Source organism: Haemorhous mexicanus, chromosome 5 (genome assembly GCF_027477595.1).
Source record: "Haemorhous mexicanus isolate bHaeMex1 chromosome 5, bHaeMex1.pri, whole genome shotgun sequence".
Taxonomy (NCBI): Eukaryota; Metazoa; Chordata; class Aves; order Passeriformes; family Fringillidae; genus Haemorhous; species Haemorhous mexicanus.
Window position 1 is genome coordinate 69062867 of NC_082345.1, and position 20204 is coordinate 69083070.

Sequence of the window (20204 nt, forward strand, 5' to 3'; positions counted from 1 at the left end):
CTGGTGAGGGTGGATGTGAACAGACCTTGCTGTCACACACACCACTTCAGCTGTGGCTCATGGTAGTGCAAGCAGGAGCTGATAAGTTGCCTAGGGATCCAGAGCATCCTTGGGATGCAGCTGGGGGTCACAGCCTGCACTCCCTGGATAGGGAGACTCGCTGCTGGCTCACAGCCACCGGTGCTGCTCCAACAGCACCATACTCTTTCCCATTCCTGCTCATCCTGCTGAGCTGGGCTCTGCTCTGACTCATGCACTATCAGCACAATTCCCAATCCATTCAGATCAGAGAGGCTTTGAGTGCTGCTGAACCAGAAAGGCCCCAGCTTGCTTTTCTGGTCCCAGACTGAATTATTCTTTTGGACTTTAGGAGAAGTGCCCTTTTTTTTTTTTTTGCCTGTAAACAGAGATAACATAGGGAAGCTCATGAGGCACTGTGGTGTAGCCTAGTTCAAAGCACAGCTGAGAGAATTGGGTGTTCATACACTGCCATGGGTGCATCATCCATATTACCATATTGCATTAAACCTTGACCACCTGACCTGACATCTCCAAAATACCCAAAAGCTCCTCTCCCTTTATGTTCCTCTTGAGGCTATGGACAGTCAAATTCCCCTGACAATCTGGACAAGATGATGCTTCATAGATGCAGACAGACTTGTAAACCTTTCATCAGAGCCTGGCACAATGCTGTACAGCAGAAATATCACAACAGCCTTGTCTTACTGGAGCCTGGAATTCCTGCTGCCATTTATTCAAAGTCTTATTAAAGCCTTGGAAATACCAATAGCAAAACACATTTATATACAGCCAGCAAGAAATGGATGAGCCTGCCAGCATTCTACAGTCTCTTTAGTTCTGGAAAACTTATCTCTGCCTTCAGTATGATATGATCAGATTTGTACAGGTTTGATAAGAACCTGACTTTGGCTGAGAACAGTTCATTCTGTTTGAAATTAATATTAATCACTGTAGGGGGCACCTCCCCTCCCTGTTTTTACCCCATAAAAAATAATAAGAAAAATGGCCTTAAACTGCAATATCTACATGGTCTAAAGGTCTGGAAGAGATAGAGAGGAAAAGGAATGTGTGGAGTTGAACACCTTCATGTATGTCACTGTCTGGGAGCACTTCTGCTGGGGCTTGAAGGGCAGGAGTTTTGTCTGTCTCTGGGCTCATGACAGACTTTGCACCCTGGGATACCATGAACCAACCATGGACGTTTTCCATTGCACCTTCTCCTTCTTAGAGAAGCCTCCAGGAGCCTGGGCTGAGCATGAAGGATAGATGGGGTCAGAGATGGTCCCTGGTGTGAGCAGCCAATCTCTTTGAGAAAGAACTGGTCTCTCTTTTTGGTTTTGCAGGAGCCTCAGTGGCTGGCTTGGACCAGAAAGCAGAGTTTTAGATGGTGGAAGCTAATTGAGGTGAATCCCCATCATCATCCAGAGAACATGTGGTATTTTCAGGAGTTAACTAGATCCAGCTCAGTGCATGAATCAGACAGCAACAGTCCCTGAGCATGTAGCTTGTAGCACGTTGCAAGAGTTGGTATTAAAGGGCATTAGAAATTTCCACCTGTAATATGCTCCAGCCAGCCTGACAGTGATTTTTCTAACACTGAAAATGGAGTTCTGGTGGTGTAACAGGGTTTTTAATTTTGCTTTTGGACAGCAATTGGGTACTGGTATGTGGAAGGTTACCCCCTGGGATGAGGAAGGGAATCCTTTTTGTGTTTGTGTTAGGAAGTGGGGTGGCCCCCGGGGGAGCTGACCTTCGGAGCAGTGATGGGCAGCTGTGCTTGCTCATTGATGGCATTTCAAAAGGGTTTTACTTTGGACTGGTCTGGTCTGGTCCTGTGGACTGAACACTGCTGTGTTTGTAGGTGTGAAGCTCGTTTTTTAGTTGGATTTTTCTGTGAAAGAGCTTCAGTTCTACCATCACTTCACGATGGAAAAAAAAAAATGCATAAAGCAGGAGCAATAGAGGGAATTTTCCACAAAGGCGTGCTCTGATCTGAATTAAAATGTTAATAGAAATGCATTCAGGGAGTATCTTTTGCTGACCAACTTTGCAGGTGTATATTCCTTTTGTTTAGTACGCTTTTCTTTCTTTCTCTCCCTGAATTCCCGGCTGACAATTGACAGGAACTCCCTTTCAGCGTGGGTTTGGTCACTCGCTGGCAGCAAACGCGCCCAGCAGAAAATGCTCCAACTGTTGGCGTTTCCCGAGCAGGGAAAACCTCCTGGGCTGAGGCTTGCGATGAGGATTACACCCTTTTAAGTCAGTACCGGGGAATCCACGATCCGCCACGGTGACGAAGTTTTTCTCGGTGCTTCCCTCGCTCTCAGGGAGAGCGGAGCAGCATCAGCCCCGCGCCGGCGGCACAATAGGCAGGGCAGGGTCCCGCACCCTCCATCCCTGCGGGAAGGGTCCTGCACCCTCCATCCCTGCGGGAAGGGTCCCGCACCCTCCATCCCTGCGGGAAGGGTCCCGCACCCTCCATCCCTGCGGGAAGGGTCCCCGCGGCTGGGCTGGGATCGCCCGTCCTGGGCTGGATGCATTACGTAAGGCAGGGATCGTTTGTCAGCCGCGATGGTACAAACATAGCTGCGGGCAGATTATGCACACAGAGCCAGAGAGGAGGAGGGACAGGGAGGAAGGTCTCTCCAGGAGCGGGGCTCCCTCCACGCGGCTGAGGATCGCGAGTTGGCAGGCTGGCAGCTGGCTGAGCTCCCCTGAAGGGTGTCGCTGCCGGTCCCTGACATGCTCTTGTTCGTGTGGGATGCTTGAGACGGGCACGAGATACTAAGTTGGGGGACCAGGATTGGCATGAGGATCGGACCAACATGGAAGGGCTTCTGTCTCCGATGAGAACGAAGGTAGGGAAAGATGTTCATGTCTTTTGAAGCTCAATTTACCCGACGAGGGGAAGGGGAGTTGCGGGGCGAGCTCTGTGAATAGGGGGCTTGCCGGGCTTTTGTCTCTTTTCTTTCCTCTTTTTTTTCTTTCTTATTTTTCAAAACTATGCTGGTGAATGTAACTCGGCAGAGGAGCGACAGCAGTTGCCTCCAAGAGAGGAGTAAGGCATCACTCTTCCTCGACAGAGATGACCTTTGTAAATGAGTTTGCCTTTTGGAGTAGACAGCCATATTTTTGTTTGAATTTCCAGTTGGAGGCTCTCATTGTGTCTGTGTGTCTGTGCGGGCTCCCCGGGGAGCCAGCCGGGGGAAGGGACCTGCGGCACAGGGACGGATGGGGACACCGGGCTACCCCAGCCAGGTGCTTGCAGCGGCAAGGGGAGCACGGGCAGGCAAAGTGGGTGATCTTGTGCCCAAACACCCTGCCAGGGTGCCAGACCTCTTGTTGTGGACCCAGACCAGAAAGCTGTAACAGAGAGTGAGTGTGCAGAGCTAAGGAATCGCTGCACTTGTCTGCTGCCTTCTCACACTCTCAACTCTCTTTAAAGGTGTGACAGTAATCCTCAGTATTAGAGAAACTTGAATTCCAGCAGGGAAAAGACAGAGGAAAAACAGTGATGGTTTAGTTTGTAAAATTTCTCCCCATGCCATTATTTCTTTGTGGTCCTGGGGGACAGACTGAATCCTGATTGCATTTTATTTAGTCACTGCCTCCATCCCATGTGGTAACTGCCTTGGGTAAATCCTTCTGATTTCAGTCCATCACCACATTCAATCCAACTCTGTTGTATTGTATCTCAAGACTGGAAGAATTGGAATTCGGTGGCAATTCTTGCTGGCAACAGGGTGTCTTTGTATGTCTTAGATGCAAACAGTTTTGAAGGGGCAGTCAGACAAGAGTTGCTTTCTATAAATGCCAGACTTGAAAAAATTCTGAGAAATTGTCTGGTCCAGCCCCTGTGCTGAAGCAGATCAGCTAGTCTGGTCTCCTCAATTACATCTCTGTCATTCACTAGCCTAAATTAAAGGCTCTTCAATGATTTAAAGTCTTTTCAATATTAAAACCAAGAAAAGTGATTTAAATAAAAATAATTTGCCAGCAAATGTCTGCACTGCAATTCTCCAGGGGAGTAATTTTTTTTCCACTTTAATTCAGGTTTTTTTGTCTTGAGCAGTAAGTTGATAATTTAAAAAAGAACCTGCCAACTTCATATAGCTCTCCATTACCAAGAACAATGCTATGGGCAGTTTTTAGAATGAAAGATTTATAAGGGATTATAGACCCAGCCATTCATATCTCTCATTACTGAGGAATACATACATTAATGTTAGGCTTTCCAAGGCATTTCCCAGTACTATTTTTTAAAAATCAGATAATAGAGGAAACCTCTAGCAGCTGCCCAACATTTCCATCTCATCTCCATTATGAGAAAACATAACTTTCATGGCTTTAGCTGATGTTTCCATTCTGCTCCTCTAACCAGGCTTGAAAGGACTGCTGAAGGCAGTCTCTCCCAGGACTGGTGAGCTCTCAGGCTGGTGTGTGGATTACAGCCAGACGTGTGTAGTATCAGCACCTGCAGCATGTGTGAAGCCATAAAAATGACAGAGTAAGGGAAGTGGTCCAGGACTGGGTATTCTGTTCGTTCATCTGATCTGCTTTGTAGCTGAAGTGTAAATCCCACTAACCCCATCCATAAAGTGTAATCTAAATTGCCACTGTCAAGTAATTTATTGATCCTATAGAAGAGTATGCTTGGGAGTATAGACATGATCCTTTGGATCACAATCTGCCTTAATATTAGAGAAAGGGAGAGATTCTCACCTCCTTTGTGTGTGGGAAAAGCTTCTCAAGCCAAAGTAATGTGGTTTTAAATCAGCTATTGCAGTGATGTAAGATCAGTGGGATTCTCTGGAAGATCCAGATCCTGACGTTGATGTTACGTTGCTGTTAATCCAGAGTAGCTCCATGGCAGCTGATGGAGATATTCAAATAGACTCTGTGAAATAAAGGTCAGGATTTGGCCCTTACATCTTTACCTTTCAGAGAAGCAACAATGCATAGATCACTTGAATAGATTTGAAAACTTATCTCATTCCAAGATGCTTCATGGCTGGCAGTGGCTCCCTGCTCCCTGCCAGAAAATCAAGTGTAAAATCTATTAAATCCCCAAATACAATGTTAATATGTGATGAGTACACAAAAAAACTTGACAACAGTGAGGATGCCAACCTGCTGAGACCCCTGCCTGTTCCACTCCCTGATACTGCCTCGTTTTCCTCCTCTGTTCCCCCGTCTGTCTGATCCCATCTGTTGTCACTTGTTTTACACCAAGGCTGAAACTGTTGGGGGCTAGTTAGAAGTTTTTTTGTCCTTTGGTTTGTATAGTGACATGAAGGACATTGGGCCTCTGGTCATTTCTGGCAGAGCTGCCTGGAAAGAGCCTGGAGCATCTGGGAGCTCCAAGAGTTGAACTTGAGTGAAAACATCTCCCTGCCACAGTGAAATGCAAATAAAGACTCCATTTCATCCTTAGAGTCCCAAGCAGCTCCGTTTAGCCTCCTCAAATTTAGACAGAAAAACAAAACCAAAGAATTTTCTTTGTTCCCATGGGTAAGTAGGAGCAGGAGCTGACTCTGCAGGCACTTCTCACAGTCTGTCACCTGCAGGTGAGGACAGCCTACATCTGCCTCTGATAGCCAAATGCAAGGGTCCCTGGAATTAAAATGAAGTCTAAATCCCTGCAGGTGCGCTTGGGTGAATCTCATGGTGGCACTTGAAAACAAGATTGCTGTCAGCTCTTTGGTCCCTGTTGTTCACAGAGGTTGTGACTCCACTGACAGAGGGACAGGTGGGCACATCTTGGCTGAAGTTCAGTTTATTGTGCAGGAGGGCTGGAGCTAAGACACTGGACAGAGACATGGACACCATGTCCTCACTTCTCCAACCAGCCCCCTGGCAGGGCTTGCCAGCAGAGGGCTGGGAATGTACAACCAAGAGCCTATTTCATAGAGGACTTGTTTCTTATTCCACAAGGTAATAATCATTTGGTGTCTGGGCCGTGCTGGGTGATCATACAGTGGGTACTTTGGAAACTCATTAAAATATTTGGTAAATTGGGGATTAAACACTAAGCACATTACACCCTGCAATGGACTCCACTGCAGCAAGCCGTGGGTGGTTAAAACATTTCTGCTTTTGTATAACCAGGGTGCACAGGTGCAGGAATTCTAGGGAAAGGGAAGGGATACGTGGTAAAATGGGCTGGCATATCAAAATTGAAGCAGATAAGTAGAATGCACTGAACAGCAAAGTTACTGCATTTTTTGTGTCGATGATTAAATTTCACTTGATTAGAAGTAATGGGTAGGTTGCAAATATTTGGTAGGTTAATAGAGGTACTTATAAATATTACCAGAACCAGTTAAATTCTGTAGCCTAGGATGTCTGAGCCCTCATTTTCAGAGCAAATGAATGTACACAATAGCAATGTCCCCATGCCACCTTAAGAGACTGTGAAGTTGATTGAGTACCACAAAATGAAAAGAATGAAGAAATGCATAAATATTGCAGTCCTTTTGTTAGCCTCCATTTTAATTTGTTTTATAATCCTCAACACATGCACAATTTGCCTTAACCCTCAGTGCATCGCCTTCAGCAAATTACCCTGGCATAAGAATTTCAGTAATTTTAGTTTCTCTGCTGCTGACACTTGCCAGTGCATGCTACTGAATTTGCAATGAGCACCTGGCTCGAACCACGCAGAGCTGGCTACTGCTCTATTTTCCTTTCAGAAGCCTGTGTTTGGTGCTTTTTTGTTTATCAAAGCACTGCTTCTCTTTCAGAGAGGCTGAAAGAACTTTTTCAATGAACTTTTCGTCTGTTCAGAAACACACGCGGAGGGTAAATGGAGATTAATTACTGTCGAATTTACTAAGCTTTGCATCCAAAGATAATGAATTTTGAGTGTTCCTGTGTACAGCAAATTCAGCAAGGGAACTCAGTAAATAAAGTGTGTAGTATTTAGATAGTGCTCTTTAAGCATTAATGGGGCTGTTCTCGTTTATTGAATCTTATTAACTTTATCTGTTTGTTGTAGATTTTGGGGATTAGCAAACTCCCATGGTGTTACTGTTGGTTTGTTAAGCCCTGTTGGCCCTGCTTTCAAAGCCACTTAGTTTTTGACCACTGGATCTCTCACAAAGAATGGTTAAGTTGTCCTTGTGCCTTACTTTGAGAAGTTCTGGCTCAAAGCAGAGAAACTTTGGAAAGTACACTGTATCCTGAGAATCCTAAATAGCAAAAGCTGTGACACTTGGCCTTTGAGATTGTTGGGGAGGAAGTCAGGAGGGGAAATTACCCCTGGGAAAGTGAAGTCTGGAGTCTGGGTTACACCTGTGGATTGCTGTAGTTTTTCACCCTTCTTGGATGGCACTGAAAAGAACTTTATATAAGCAGGGTTTTTTGTGCAGCTGCATGCAGCAAAACATTTGAACAGATTCAAAACTTTAATCTCTCAAGCTATCCTGCAGAAGTTTTGGTTAGAATCCTGCACTGTCTGGACAGCTATGAATATTAAAATCACTTTACAGCACTCTTGTAGAAGCCAAGAGGCAGAATAATTCCTTTGTGTATGTTGTGAAACCAGTCCTGGTGTTTTTAAGAATACCAAAAGACCAAAAGATAAAAGTTGCCCCCATCCCTCCAAAAGCCTCCACACTGCTCCTATGGAGTCTAAGATCCCTGCTTTGATACAACTGTGGTTTTCACTCTCATTTTGAGTATCCCACCCTGATAGAGACACACTGGTGCTAATGGCACTTACCGAGTGAGTTTTCCAAAGCCATTTATTTCTGGTTTTATTTATTTATTTTGGGGCTTCTGATCTCCTCGGTGCAGTGACCTCACATGGGCAGTGAGCACACAAACACAAACACAATATTTCAGGTTCCCACAGACACAGGGACCTCGTAGCATGAGCTGGGGAATGCTGGTGTTCCCTCAGCAGCCTTTCCACAGGGCCCCTGCTCAGGCTGTGGAGCAGCTGAAGGGGTGCCTCCCTTGCCTGCCTTGTTACCAGTTTGACACAGAGGTTAATGAGGCCATATGTAATTCTCTGAGCTTGTAGATAGCTAAAAAGAAAGGCAATTGAGGAAATAATGAAGCCCTATGTCGGCTACTGTTAGTCATAATTTAATAAATACCTGGGAGAAAGGATGTAGAGGCATAACTCAGAGCAGAGTTTGGCTTTGGAACAACTCTACCATAACATTATGCCTCTGGAAAAGCAGAGCAGTTTCTGTTCTGTAACATTTGCTAAACCCATTCAGATTTAAAGGCGATATATCACTGAACATAAAACTGAAAGGTTATTTTTCCTCCCCGGCTGTGCTTTGCAGCAGAGCAGGGAGCTCCATGCCTGACTGGGCCCTGCACTCATGCACAGTCACACCAGGGGTGGGTTATTCACTCTCCAGGGAGGGGAAACTCTGGGCATGAGCTGGACACTGCACTGCTAACAGGAATTGCATTGCAGAGCACCAGGAGCTCAAAATCCAGCACAGGGACTTGGATGCTTGGTGCTGGATCATGAGAACACAATCCCTGTCCCCAAATGCTCCCTACTAAAGGTTGGGAGGAAATAGGAGCATTTTGCCTCTGTTTTTAAGGAGGAAGGACTGCAGTTCAGATTCTGGTATTTCATCCAGGATCCAAAGCCTGAGGGGTTCTTCTCATTCTCAGCATCCTCAGGAGCACAACTGAGTCCAGGCTACATTACCCTGGGATCTACCCTTGGCTGCAAACCAGGCTGAGTGGGTTCAGCACTTGCTGAGCTCTCCCATGACTACCAGACAGCCCCTGAGATGAACCAGGATAATCACAATGCTGGGACTGCTTTGTCTTTCACAGACAGCTTGATCCCCCCCTGCCACCACCAGCTCAGCATCAGGACCACATCACTGGGAGGTGCAGTTAGGCTTGGCACACTTGATTAGAAGTAATCAAGTTGTGCCAAGCCTAACTTGGCTCCCACAAGTTGTGTGGTAGCCTGGAATGACCACAGCGTGCCCTGGTGACCAAAGCTCTCACACTCTGTATCAAATACCACTGGAACCTTTCAGGGGATGGAAACAGGAACTGCCCCACGTGCCCTGCTCACCTCCCAGTGCCCAGACATCATGTCCCAGCTGAAGCCATCCTGCACCCTGGCCTCAATTGTCCATGTCTTGCTCAGCCTGGGCAAAACGAGGCTGTAGCAGAGGTGCCCACAAGGTCTGACTTTCCCTAAACCTTCATGTGGCTGAGGTTGCCTGAAAGGGCCAAAAGACCTTCCCTTGGCTTCCATGGGACCTCACAGAAAAGCACACTGGCGTGCTATGCAAAGACCACAGAGGTGCCAAAATGAAATTAATAATAGCAATCATATCAACAACAACAACAACAACAACAACAACAACAACAACAACAACAACATAATAATAATAATAATAATAATAATGATGTTTAAAATGCGGTATGGCAAGGCATAGAGTGGAAGGAATAAACCTGATGATGGTGGCACTAAGAGAATAAAGCTTGCTAGCTCAGTGTGTGGGTCACGGGCATTTTTAGGAAGTGCAGAGAAAATACCCTGGTGAACACTCATTTTCCCAGTCATTTCATTATTTTACTTAATGGCAGCTATTGTCGAGGCAATTTGCCACCCTTTTCAAAAGCAGAGCTCAGACAGAGACACCCACTCTTTAGCTGTGAATCACAGGTTGCATTCCCTGGGGAAGGTCACAAAGTCTTAACTGCTGCAAATATGGGAAAACTGAAAAAATGAGAAAGATATTAGTGAGATGATTATGAAGCAAAAAATGATGGTTGCCCCAAAATGCCAGCCTGGTAGTTATCTATGGAGGAAAACAGCTCTCCTGCACCTCTGCCTGGTGTATTAGGTTGTTCTGAAGGCAGTGATGGCAGGGAGTGTATGTGTTTAGTGTTTGGGACTGCATGGAAGGATATAAAGCACTTGCATGATGCACATTTCATGTAAAAAATGTCTGATGAATAACCAGTGCATACCAGCATATCTCTAAGCACCCCAGCATGGACTTCAGTAATGGTCAGCTATTTCTTAGAGTATTTTACTGGATTTAAATAAATGTAAAATATGTGTGCAGCTGGGCATGTGGGCTTTCTTCCTGAGAACACACACTCAATGTACCTTAGCTTCCCCTGCATGCCTCCTTTATCTACATTGCAGTATAAACCCCACCAAATCTGTGAGACCAAAACTCTGACCCTGTTTGGAATTCAACCAGAAAGACAAAAATCCCAAGCCCTTCAGGTTGCTCCAGTTCAGAGGAGAGCAGAGGACAGATGCAGTTGTCTTTTTGATGTTATTTATAAACATATTACAATATCAAGAAACATACAAAGTCCTGTTTCCCTGACCACAGCAGATATCAAACAAATGAGGGAGCAGTTTCCCTCTTCAGGGTGGCTTCTTTCATGCAACATTCATCAACATCTGTTTTTCCTTGGTGTCTTGGTCCTTGGCTTGGTTATCCTATGAGGGAGAGATTTCCCACTCCCTCATACAGTCACAACTCATGGCAGACCAGCTAAGGGACTCAATCCCTTCTTCTCTTCAAGCTCCAAGTCTCCATTTTGGTGATTTGTTTGGAGTTTTTTAGGCAAAGCCCTTGTTCTTTTTGTGCAGGAGCTCAGCTGTTGTGGCAGCGCTGTGTTGCATCTTCCCAGCACCCAACATCTCCTCATGTTCAGAACAGGAAAATCTCCCCAAATGCAGCTGTCCTGAGGCAGAGCCCTTGACTTGGGTCCCACACAACAGGCTGAGCAGCTGTTTAAGGTTGATTTAGTGGTAAATGCAGTATAAATATCAGCAATAAAAATACACCACCCCCTTTTTTTTTTTTTTTTTTTCCCTACAAGATCTTGTTCATGGCTCTCCCATACAACAAACACCAGAGGAAAGTGGTGGCTCTCAGGACATGACACGGGGTCCCCTGGGCCACAGCACCAATGAGGCACAGCCCAAAGCAGCAGCAAAACCCAAACCCATCCAGTCCCTCTGAAAACAGGCAGATACCATCACTCTTCTGCTCTTGGTGGCACAAACACTTGCAAAGCTTGGCTGTGCTGAAGGAACATTAAAGGTAGAAGACATCTCCTGGGTAGACAGCACTCAAACCACTTGGGGCTTTGAAGACAGGTGGCCAAAACCAATATATCAAGTCAGTTATCAGCCAGTCCTGTCTTCCCTTCCTCCCCTCCCTCTGGCTCAGAGCTGCAGCAGCTCAGGTCCTTTGATGTAAACCTGTCAGACACTTTGGTCTCTTCTCTGCCCTGCCCTATTCTTGCACTCACACATTTGTGTGAGATTTTAATTATAGGCATGAGCCTATTGGTAAGAAAACCCTTCCTTAATTACACGCTCAATTAATTCTAGTAGCTTAGGAGTTGAAATACGAAGTTAGGTGAAATTATTGTTGCTTCATCTAAAGTTGGATCTCTCCATGGCCAGGTTCCTAGTAATACTGTGGAAGTAATTTTTCTTTAGAAAAATGGATTTCATTTAGAAGCGATTAAATTGTTTTGGATAGAGGGAGTTAGAGTATTATTTGGTACCACTGATATTATATTCCAGAAAGACTAATTACTTATAAGACTAATCTTTTCAGCAAATATTCCATGATCAGGCCAAAGAATTATATGGCACAAATAAGGCAATATTTAGCCTCATTAGGGCTGGCACAACCCCTCCCCTAATGTATTGTGGTCTTTAGAGAGAGATCAAGTGAGATGAGAGATTAAATGTGTCTTCATAACATCAGATACCTCTGCATGGCACCAGGGCCTCAAGGCTCACACCCTCACTGGAATTTGGGTGTCACTTTCTGCTGATACTCATGGCACCCTGGTAGGCATGGCTGAGGAATACTTAGACTGGAACCTGCTCATCTGAGCTTTAAGCCAGGATCTGTTCTTGTCTCTGTAAAACTGGAGACTCCCAATGTGTGGGACAGGAAGGCAGTGCTGCATCCCTGGGATCCCAGCTGACTCCTGCAGCAGCATGGAAAAAAGGCTCAAGTGGAGGGGAATCCTAGCTGGAATAAGCTGTCTAGGAGGAGGGGAGGATGTGGACAGAGGATTAGGGCTGGAGAAAGGAGTTTGAGAAGAGGCAACCAGGACTGAACAGCGAAGTTCTGGAGGCAGGGGCAGGGGGCAGAGATGAGGTGGAGCACTTGTGCCCACAGTATGGAATCCCCCTTCACCCTAACCCCCTGTCCCAGCTGGGACACCTGTAAAGCTGCTTTTTAAAGAGGGAATACCATAAAGATGAAAATCTGGGAAATACGGGATCAAGGGACATCCCTGCAGCCCTATCCTACCTAACAATGCAGTCCCACAAATGTTTTTTTCATGGTTTTCTTCTTGTCTCCTGCATAAGATGGACAGTGCTCAGATAATGAGCTATTCCTTATTTTGTATTTCCTCATTTCCTACCAAATAACTCTAGGAATTATTTACTGAATACTGTTCTAAAAACAGAATTTTTCTCTTTTTTTGCATTATTTTTCTGAAACATTAATTACAGCAGTATCAAAATTCATCAAACCTGCAATAATACTCTGATTTGTCTCTATTTAACTGATGTAGATTGAGCCATGAAGGAATCATTTAAGGTCTCTTTCAGTTTGGGGCCATTTCTGACTTCTCTGTATCCTCAATATCATACAGCAATTTCTGTGTTCATTGTGCCCCTCTCGTAGAGCCCAGGCTTTCTTCAAGTCATGTGCTAGGAGTGTCTCTCAGAAAGCCAAAAATAAAGCTTAGATGTCAAGGATTATTAGTAAAAGTTTGGGATATATGAGTCACTCATCACCATGTATCTTCACCCAAAGATTTCTCCACCTTCTGCAGCCCTCCCCTGCTTCATTCCTTGAGCACCTTCTGTCTGCCACAAATGCCAAGGAGCCCTTTAGAGAGCAGACACCTCCCCTGATTCATCCTTAAGGCAGCTCCACCCCACACAAGGAAGAAGGAAAATATGGGTGCTGAGGTTAGGGTGAAGGGAGCATCTGATCAGGGAATTAAAAACTGCATCATGAAGCATCCCCTCATGCCTGGCCTTCTCTAACTTTTCACCCTGATACCCACCCAATGCAGTGTATAATATCAGCAAGCACATGACTGCTGTCACCTGGATATTTTTTACTTAAGCTAATGTTATTCATTCCCTCTGAGAATTCCACATAAATTGACTGCAGTTAATCATTTCTCCTTGCACCTTTTTGGAGCAAGCCAGGCTGACAAAACAGACAGCTGTGGGAGTAGGTGTGAGCAGGGCTGAACTGACTGTATGCAATTGCTGGGCAGCTTTGAATGCACAAACCAAAACACAGCACTGAGGAAAACCATGGCTGAGGGTGGGGAGGGAGTTTGTGTCCTCCCATTTGCATCTCTCTGTAAGCCATCTTTGCCTGGAATAAATGTCTTTGTCCACATGAAAGCTGAATCTGATTTCTTTCCCCCACTTGACAGGGCAGTAAAGAAAGCTTTATGAAATGGGTGTGACTTTTACAATGCTTTGCAACTCATTTTTAGAAATATGTGTCTGCATATGCCAGTAGTTCCCCTATTTTAAATCACTCTTGTGCATTTACAAGTGATCTTTGCATTCTTATTGAGTGAAAATTTTCTAGTTAGTAAGCACCACATTATTCCTAAAGTAGACTGTCAGGTAGATTGAGAAGAAAAAATTAACAAAAAAGTATTTTTTGGCATTTCTTTAACCTCCAACCAGCTCTTTACAAGTTCTAAGTACTTTTCTTCTAATTTTGGCTTAGACCACAGTTTTGTCATGTGTGTCTGTACTTGAGGATTTTTTGATCATTTTAAATGGGTGGTAACAGTGTTCTTGTGCCTCAGCAAGGACAAGGGGAAACATCAGCCACATATTTCAAACCTCTCCCACAGACATAACAAACCTCTTTTGCAAAGTGAGCTGGCTTTTCTCCTGGATAGAGCAAGAAAAAAAGGGAAAGGTGGCAGAACAAGCAGGTGAATGGGACTACAATAGTGTGGGGTCAAAGCCTTTCCTGGCAAAACTCCTGAAACTCAGTCGAGATAAATTCTCCTTTCTCAAGCACTCTGCCCAGTCCTAGACTTTTTGGTGGGAATGACTCACATTAATATGGGAACATCACAGATGTACAGAAAGATGGTAAAACTGTTTAGGATGCTATCAAAGACTGGAAAACAACAACTATCAATGGAGGAAAAAAACCCCAAAAACTCAAGAGAAGATAACATTTTTCAATCTGGGCAGAAAAAGAGAAGGGGCTGCTTCTTCTTTTCTTTTCTTTTTTTTCTTTTCTTTTTTTTTTTTTTTTTCCTGTGGAAAATATGCACACCATTAAATCAGCTTAAATCATTAATCTTCCCTGGGAGATATCACCCACAGAACAAACAGGGAGATGAAATTCAGCTACGTTGCCTATTACGTACGTTGTAAAAGAATTAGTGTCAAAAAATGAAACCCAAAGGGAATGAAATGCAGGACAGAGAGTCAGTGATGCAAACTTGTGCTGTACCACCACCCTTGAGGGAGCTGTTCCTTGAAGGAGCTGTGCCAGCTTGTATTCAGCCAAGAGTGTGGCCACTCCTTTGTCTGTATGATGCTCCAGAAAGTGCAGAACAAGGACCAAGAACAAGGAATCATTTAAAATCTAATTTCCAGCAAATAACTGATAAATTCAACAAGCAAAACAAAACCAAACCAAACTGAATGTCAGGACCAAGGAGAAATTCATCCTGATTCACAAAATGAAAAACACAGAGATATTTCCAAACCCTAAAAAAAGCACCTAAAGACTCTCAGAAGCAAAAATTATTGCTGAGCGTTTACATTAATTTGACAGAATTTATCTACTCTTCTGCTCCATAAAACCTAAGTGCAATACTTAACCTGCAACCCCCAGTGAGGTCTGGTGTGTGTTACTTCCCAGCCCCAACGATGCTCAGAGACATGCCCTGGAATTCTGAATGAAGGATACAGTGGGTTCTGTGGGCTGAAGGAAATCATTATTACACAGTAATCAATGCTGTGCATCTTGTGTGGCTTCTCAGCTTCTCTGGCATCCTACCACAGCTGTTAGAAGCTGGGATTGTTTTTTTTTTTTAATTTGAATAAGGTCATAGTTTGTTTGTGGAGTTTTGGTTTGAATCGATTTTCTTCCTTTTATGATGATGGCAGCACTCCTAAATTAGCCAGCAGTGCTGAAGCCTCAGTATACACATTTTAGCACTGGGGGATAAATGTACTAATGGTGGGAGAGAATGTAATCCTCCCAAAATCAGTGCAGCTGAAAGTGCAGTATTTTTAATTCATTTATTCTGTATATTGTGTGGCTTTTTAAATGCATGAGTGAGGCAGGGAGGAGAGACACCAAGTGCTTTCCTCCCTATCATATGTTGACAAAGAGGATAGACACAGTCCTGTCCATGCCAGACTTGCAAAGGCAAAGATTTTTCCCCTTCCTAGGTAGTCCTAGAGATGGACCATGTGGACACAGCTTGGGATGGACCATGGAGCCAAGATCCTTCTGCCAGACAGTAATGGGACTCACTGAGTCTCTAAGAGCAGCACAGGGTGGAAATTTGGCTTAAAATTTTCCTGTCAAAGCTTTTCCAGTCTGCTTGCTTCCAAGATGTCTTGGTCAAAGCATGACCATTTCTCTCAGTCTAAGTCTCTCCTGCAGCAGGAGCTCAGAGCACTCAGCTGATGGATTCCCCAGGACCAGGGGTTCTGTGACAGCCCAAAGAAACTCACCCACAGGGGCCCTGCTCACCAGAAGTTCTCTGGTGGAAAGGAGATGGATCTTGCCATCCTTGTCATGGCAAGATATTGGCTCTGGTCCTTTGGAACTTTTAGGTCCTTTGGTTTGATATCAAGGCCCTGAAGAACACTGGTGTCCTTGCTGTTCAGTGTCTCAGTTCTTCCTCAGGAGGGATGGAGACTTTGACACCCTTTTTGTTGTCAGGGCTTCAGGGGGATCTAGCTGATGGGCCTTTTTCTGGGAGTAGGGGTTACAAACACCCTGAAGAGTGTGGGTTAACCCCAGGTCTCCAGGTGCCAGACAGAACAGGTCAGAAGTGAAATCAGCATTTTCCAGTCCAGCACCACCAGTTCCCCATGCTGCCTCATCACCATCTTCTTCAGCAAACAGGGACTTTCAGAGTTTTCCACACGGGCCTCAGAACCCTCTTTGTGTTGGCTCCCTGCCCAGCCCTGAATCATCCTTGCTGTTAGAACCCAGGACAATCCTCTGACTGTCCTGGATGAGTCAAGACCCTGCCAAGGAGGCTCAGAGACCTTGGCACAGAGTCAAAAACACCTGTGCCAAGGTGATTTTAGTCCATGGAAACAATTACCAACTTTGTGTGAGGATTTACAGGTCACAAGAGTTTGAGTAGAATGATAGTTAATTTGTCACAGGGTGAAAAAATAGAATTTTGGCGATTTAGATTGGGGGTTCAAGAGGCAAGATGGAGGAATCTGGGTGTGTCCTGTCCTTCTTCTTGTCCTCCATCTTCTGCTGTGATGGTGGCACTTATGGATTGGTTTAGAGACAGACTGTCCAACATAGGTATTGGGAAATTATTGTAAATAAAGTACACGTAGCTCTTTGTATAAAAAGCCAACACCACCCCGAGGGCAGGTGCTGTGCCACAACCCAACCTGCTGGACAGACCTCAGCAGGTCAGAGAAAGAATGGAACAGATAAGAGAAAATAAACAACCTTGAAAAGCAGAGCCCAGGATTCTCGACTTCTTCTTTGGTCACAGGGCTGGGAAAAAAGACTTTCTAATACCTTGGGAGCCATTTCAACCACAGAAACCTGAGACTCACAGATTTGTACAAATGCTGTTGAAATAACACACTCCCATGGATAACACCCCATAAACTTCTGCTGCCTTCCCCCACCACCCTCACTGTCAGATGAGGAATGCTAATGCCTCCAGGGCATCCCCTTAATTGCATGGCACCCATCCAATGGCAGCATATGCACAAATTAGCTGTGACTGCTGGGGCTCACGGGGCTGGGGCTGCCCAGGAAGGCTTGTGCTGCTGCTGTGGCACACACAGGAGGTAATTCCACACATGAGTCAGCCATGGTTTGGCATCAATCCTCCAACACAAGACATAAAGGTTTTCTGGCTTGACTCTCAAAGAACCTGTGGTGATAACGGGGTCCACCAGCCAGCTGATTATGAGAGATTAATAAATACCCAACATAGTGTTAGGGTATTCCATACCTTATGTAGAAAGGCAGAAGAAAGTGGAAGGATATTTTGGTGAATGAGCAAGTCTCAGTGAGGAAAAAAAGGAGAATTATTGAATTACATCTGTACTATTCTAAATATGATTATTCCTAGTCCCTCAAGGCCGTGGATGCCTTCTAAGTGAATTGAAAAACAACAAAGGGAATAAAGAAAAAAAAACCAATGGCTGTCAATCTGAAGTGATACCACTGTTGTATTTGTTGCTTTGGCAGACAGAGCTCTCATCTTTGAGTTTGTGGTGTGCTCAGAGAAAGCAACCTCCTTTGCCAAGAACTCACAGAACATCAGCCCTCACGTTATCCCAATGCCGTATAAAAGCTGATCAAATCCCAAATATTGCTTATTCCCCTCTGAAAGTGGCATTCTGAGCTGGCTAGGAGTTTTTCCTGGGGATTTGTTTGAGGGAATGGGCTGGGCAATCAATGATCACTGATACCTGCACTCTTGCCATGAGCTGACCATCTTCCAGGCAAGAAGGAAAACTCCAGCCTGACCCAGCTCTTGTTACTGGAGGTTTGGTGGTGTCATTGGGGACAGACTTCTGCTCACTGGGACAAAATCTTGGGTCACTCCTATGCTTTAGGCAGCTCAGCAGAGCTTTGGTAGAAGGGTTTGGAGGCTGCTCAGGAGCTGTGTTCACCTGTCATAAGGCAGCCACAAACTCAAACTGTGCAATTATTGATGTGGGGACCAGCAAAGTGCTCAGGAGGAAAAATCAAGGAAGCTGCCAGGCAACTGTATGAAAATAGAGGCAGATGAAAAGTGAGCCCTGAAAGGCAGATGCTCTGAGGTGGAAAGGGTGGGTGTGGGCTTCTGAGGATTGCTGGATGCAGAAATGCTTGTAGCTGAACCTTGTCTGACATGCTTGTTTCTTCCTTGGCCTTGGGGAAATTACTTAACCTATGTTTTTCTCTCTCCCACTTTTCTGCACTGAAGTTGTAATACCTGCCCACCTACACACCTTTCAAAAGAATATTCTGAAGCTCTGTCTGTTTGTAAACTGCTCAGGAAACAGCATATGCCAAACTATCTCAGTATATAGTAAAATTTATTTAAAAATTAGGCTTGGAAGGCTCTTGGGCTTGGACAGAAAACAGGCACATTTGCTCTGTTCACTGTAGGAGTATGCACAAACTATTCTCAATATTTCAAAGAGGAGATTTGGCTCTCAGGTAACCAGCTCCACTCTCAGTGCTCATCTAGTCTTATCCTTAAAGAGGTTTTTCTAAGCCCACTTCATTTCTTCCTGCAGAGTAAACCAGATTGTCCTTCTCTTGTAATTAATCCACCTTTCCTTCACAATCTGTTTCACAGCCCCTCAGGCTTCTCTTTCTGTTGTGGACCAAAGAAACCTGCATCACTTAACCTTTCTTCACTGGTCATGTTTTCTACACCATAATCATTCCCATTGTTGTCATCCAGAAATTGTCCAATATTTTGTTAGAAGGTGGTGTTCAAATGTGGACACAATCTGTGTGTCCTACATCTCCCTACATCTACATCCTGAACTCATCTCTCAGATGAGATCTGCCTTTAAATATATATATTTTATTACTATTATTTTTGTAATATAGCATTTTGTTCTTGATTCATGTGCACTTTGGGATTCAAAACACTATTTTTGAAATTATCTTTTACATGTTATGAAGATTTACCCAGCTGGTAAGCTACTGCCTGTTGTTGTTGTGAAACCTCTCACATTTTTTCTAATTTGTCAGCCTCTGGTATTTTTCTCTCTGCACATACCAAAATGCCAATTTTTATTGGTAAAGGGTTGTAAAATATAAGAGCAAATGCTATTATTGCTACAGTTTTACTTTAACCCCCCTATAAAAATTAATGTAAAATAAAATAAAAGCCCCAACATAAAATGCTTTAAAAGCCCATGAGCAGGATATTCACCTCTGTTACGTTTTATAGGGTTTAGAGAGGCTATAATGCCTATGAATTTAGGGTTGAATCTTTATCATGTGTAAAGGTATTTGCTTTGACTCCACATGTAGCAATGATTCACAGCAAGCAAGAAGGCAGCCTTTAACCTTCCCTGCAAGCCATAAAACTGAGACTCTGCACATTTTGGGCCAGATCTTCTTACCCTGAGAACCTCAGGAGGGAGCAGCACAAGTGTGGGAGGAGATGACCTCTCTGAAGTGTGACCTGATTTCTCTTTTCTGGGACAAGTAATAAAACCTTGGCACAGAAGTGCAGCTAAAACTCCCCCTGTTTCAAGAATGAAACAGTGGAGGTATCTGCCAAGTCCTCAGTGCTGAAAGCAGTTTCATAAGGTGCTGATATTTTAGTCCTGGCCATCAGATCCAGGTCAAGTTTGTAGCCAAAGGCTACAATCCCAAATCCCAAGCTTCAATGCAGATCTTCCCATTATGCATCCAGTGACTCCATCACACCCAGCAACAGCAGGAGCCAACATTTAGCTCTTGATCCAAGCCCAAAATTCTGCTTGGCTCACAGTCAGACATTGCATGCTGGGACATATAGTCCTTGCTGGATAATTATGGGAAAAGATGGACACAATCTGGTAAATAACCCATAAATTAAGCCCCATGCATTCGTTCTTGGCAGCAGGCTGGTGAAACACTTAGCTGAGGAAAATTTGGCCCTTATCATTGCTCCATGTGAAGCTACCAAGTACCTTGCATATTGATTATTTACTAATCAGGGAATGTACTTTAACAAGTTTATTCCTGTATGAACTTCTCAGGCGTGCAGATGCTTAAAGCAAGCTACATTGCTACCAATTGTATTTTTAATTGCTGTGTTTAGAGAGTCTCATTGATCTAATCAGAGCTAAATAAGCCCCATGGTACTTCCCCTAGTAAAGTTTACTGAGGAAGTGTTTCTTTCATTTGCTGAAAATGAAGCCTTCTGCTGTGCTGTGCCTGGTCAAACGCAACGCCAGCGAGCAGAGG

General features: G+C 44.5%; 1 protein-coding gene across 1 annotated transcript in view; it reads left to right on the plus strand.

Annotated features, from left to right (window-relative positions):
* Positions 1-2632: 2632 nt before the first annotated feature.
* FRMD4A (FERM domain containing 4A) overlaps positions 2633-20204 on the plus strand; it is a 275296-nt gene continuing 257724 nt past the window's right edge. The window contains exon 1 of the mRNA XM_059847481.1: positions 2633-2879. Coding sequence (XP_059703464.1) covers positions 2847-2879 — 33 coding nt within the window. The 5' untranslated portion in view covers positions 2633-2846. The remainder of the gene's footprint in view (positions 2880-20204) is intronic.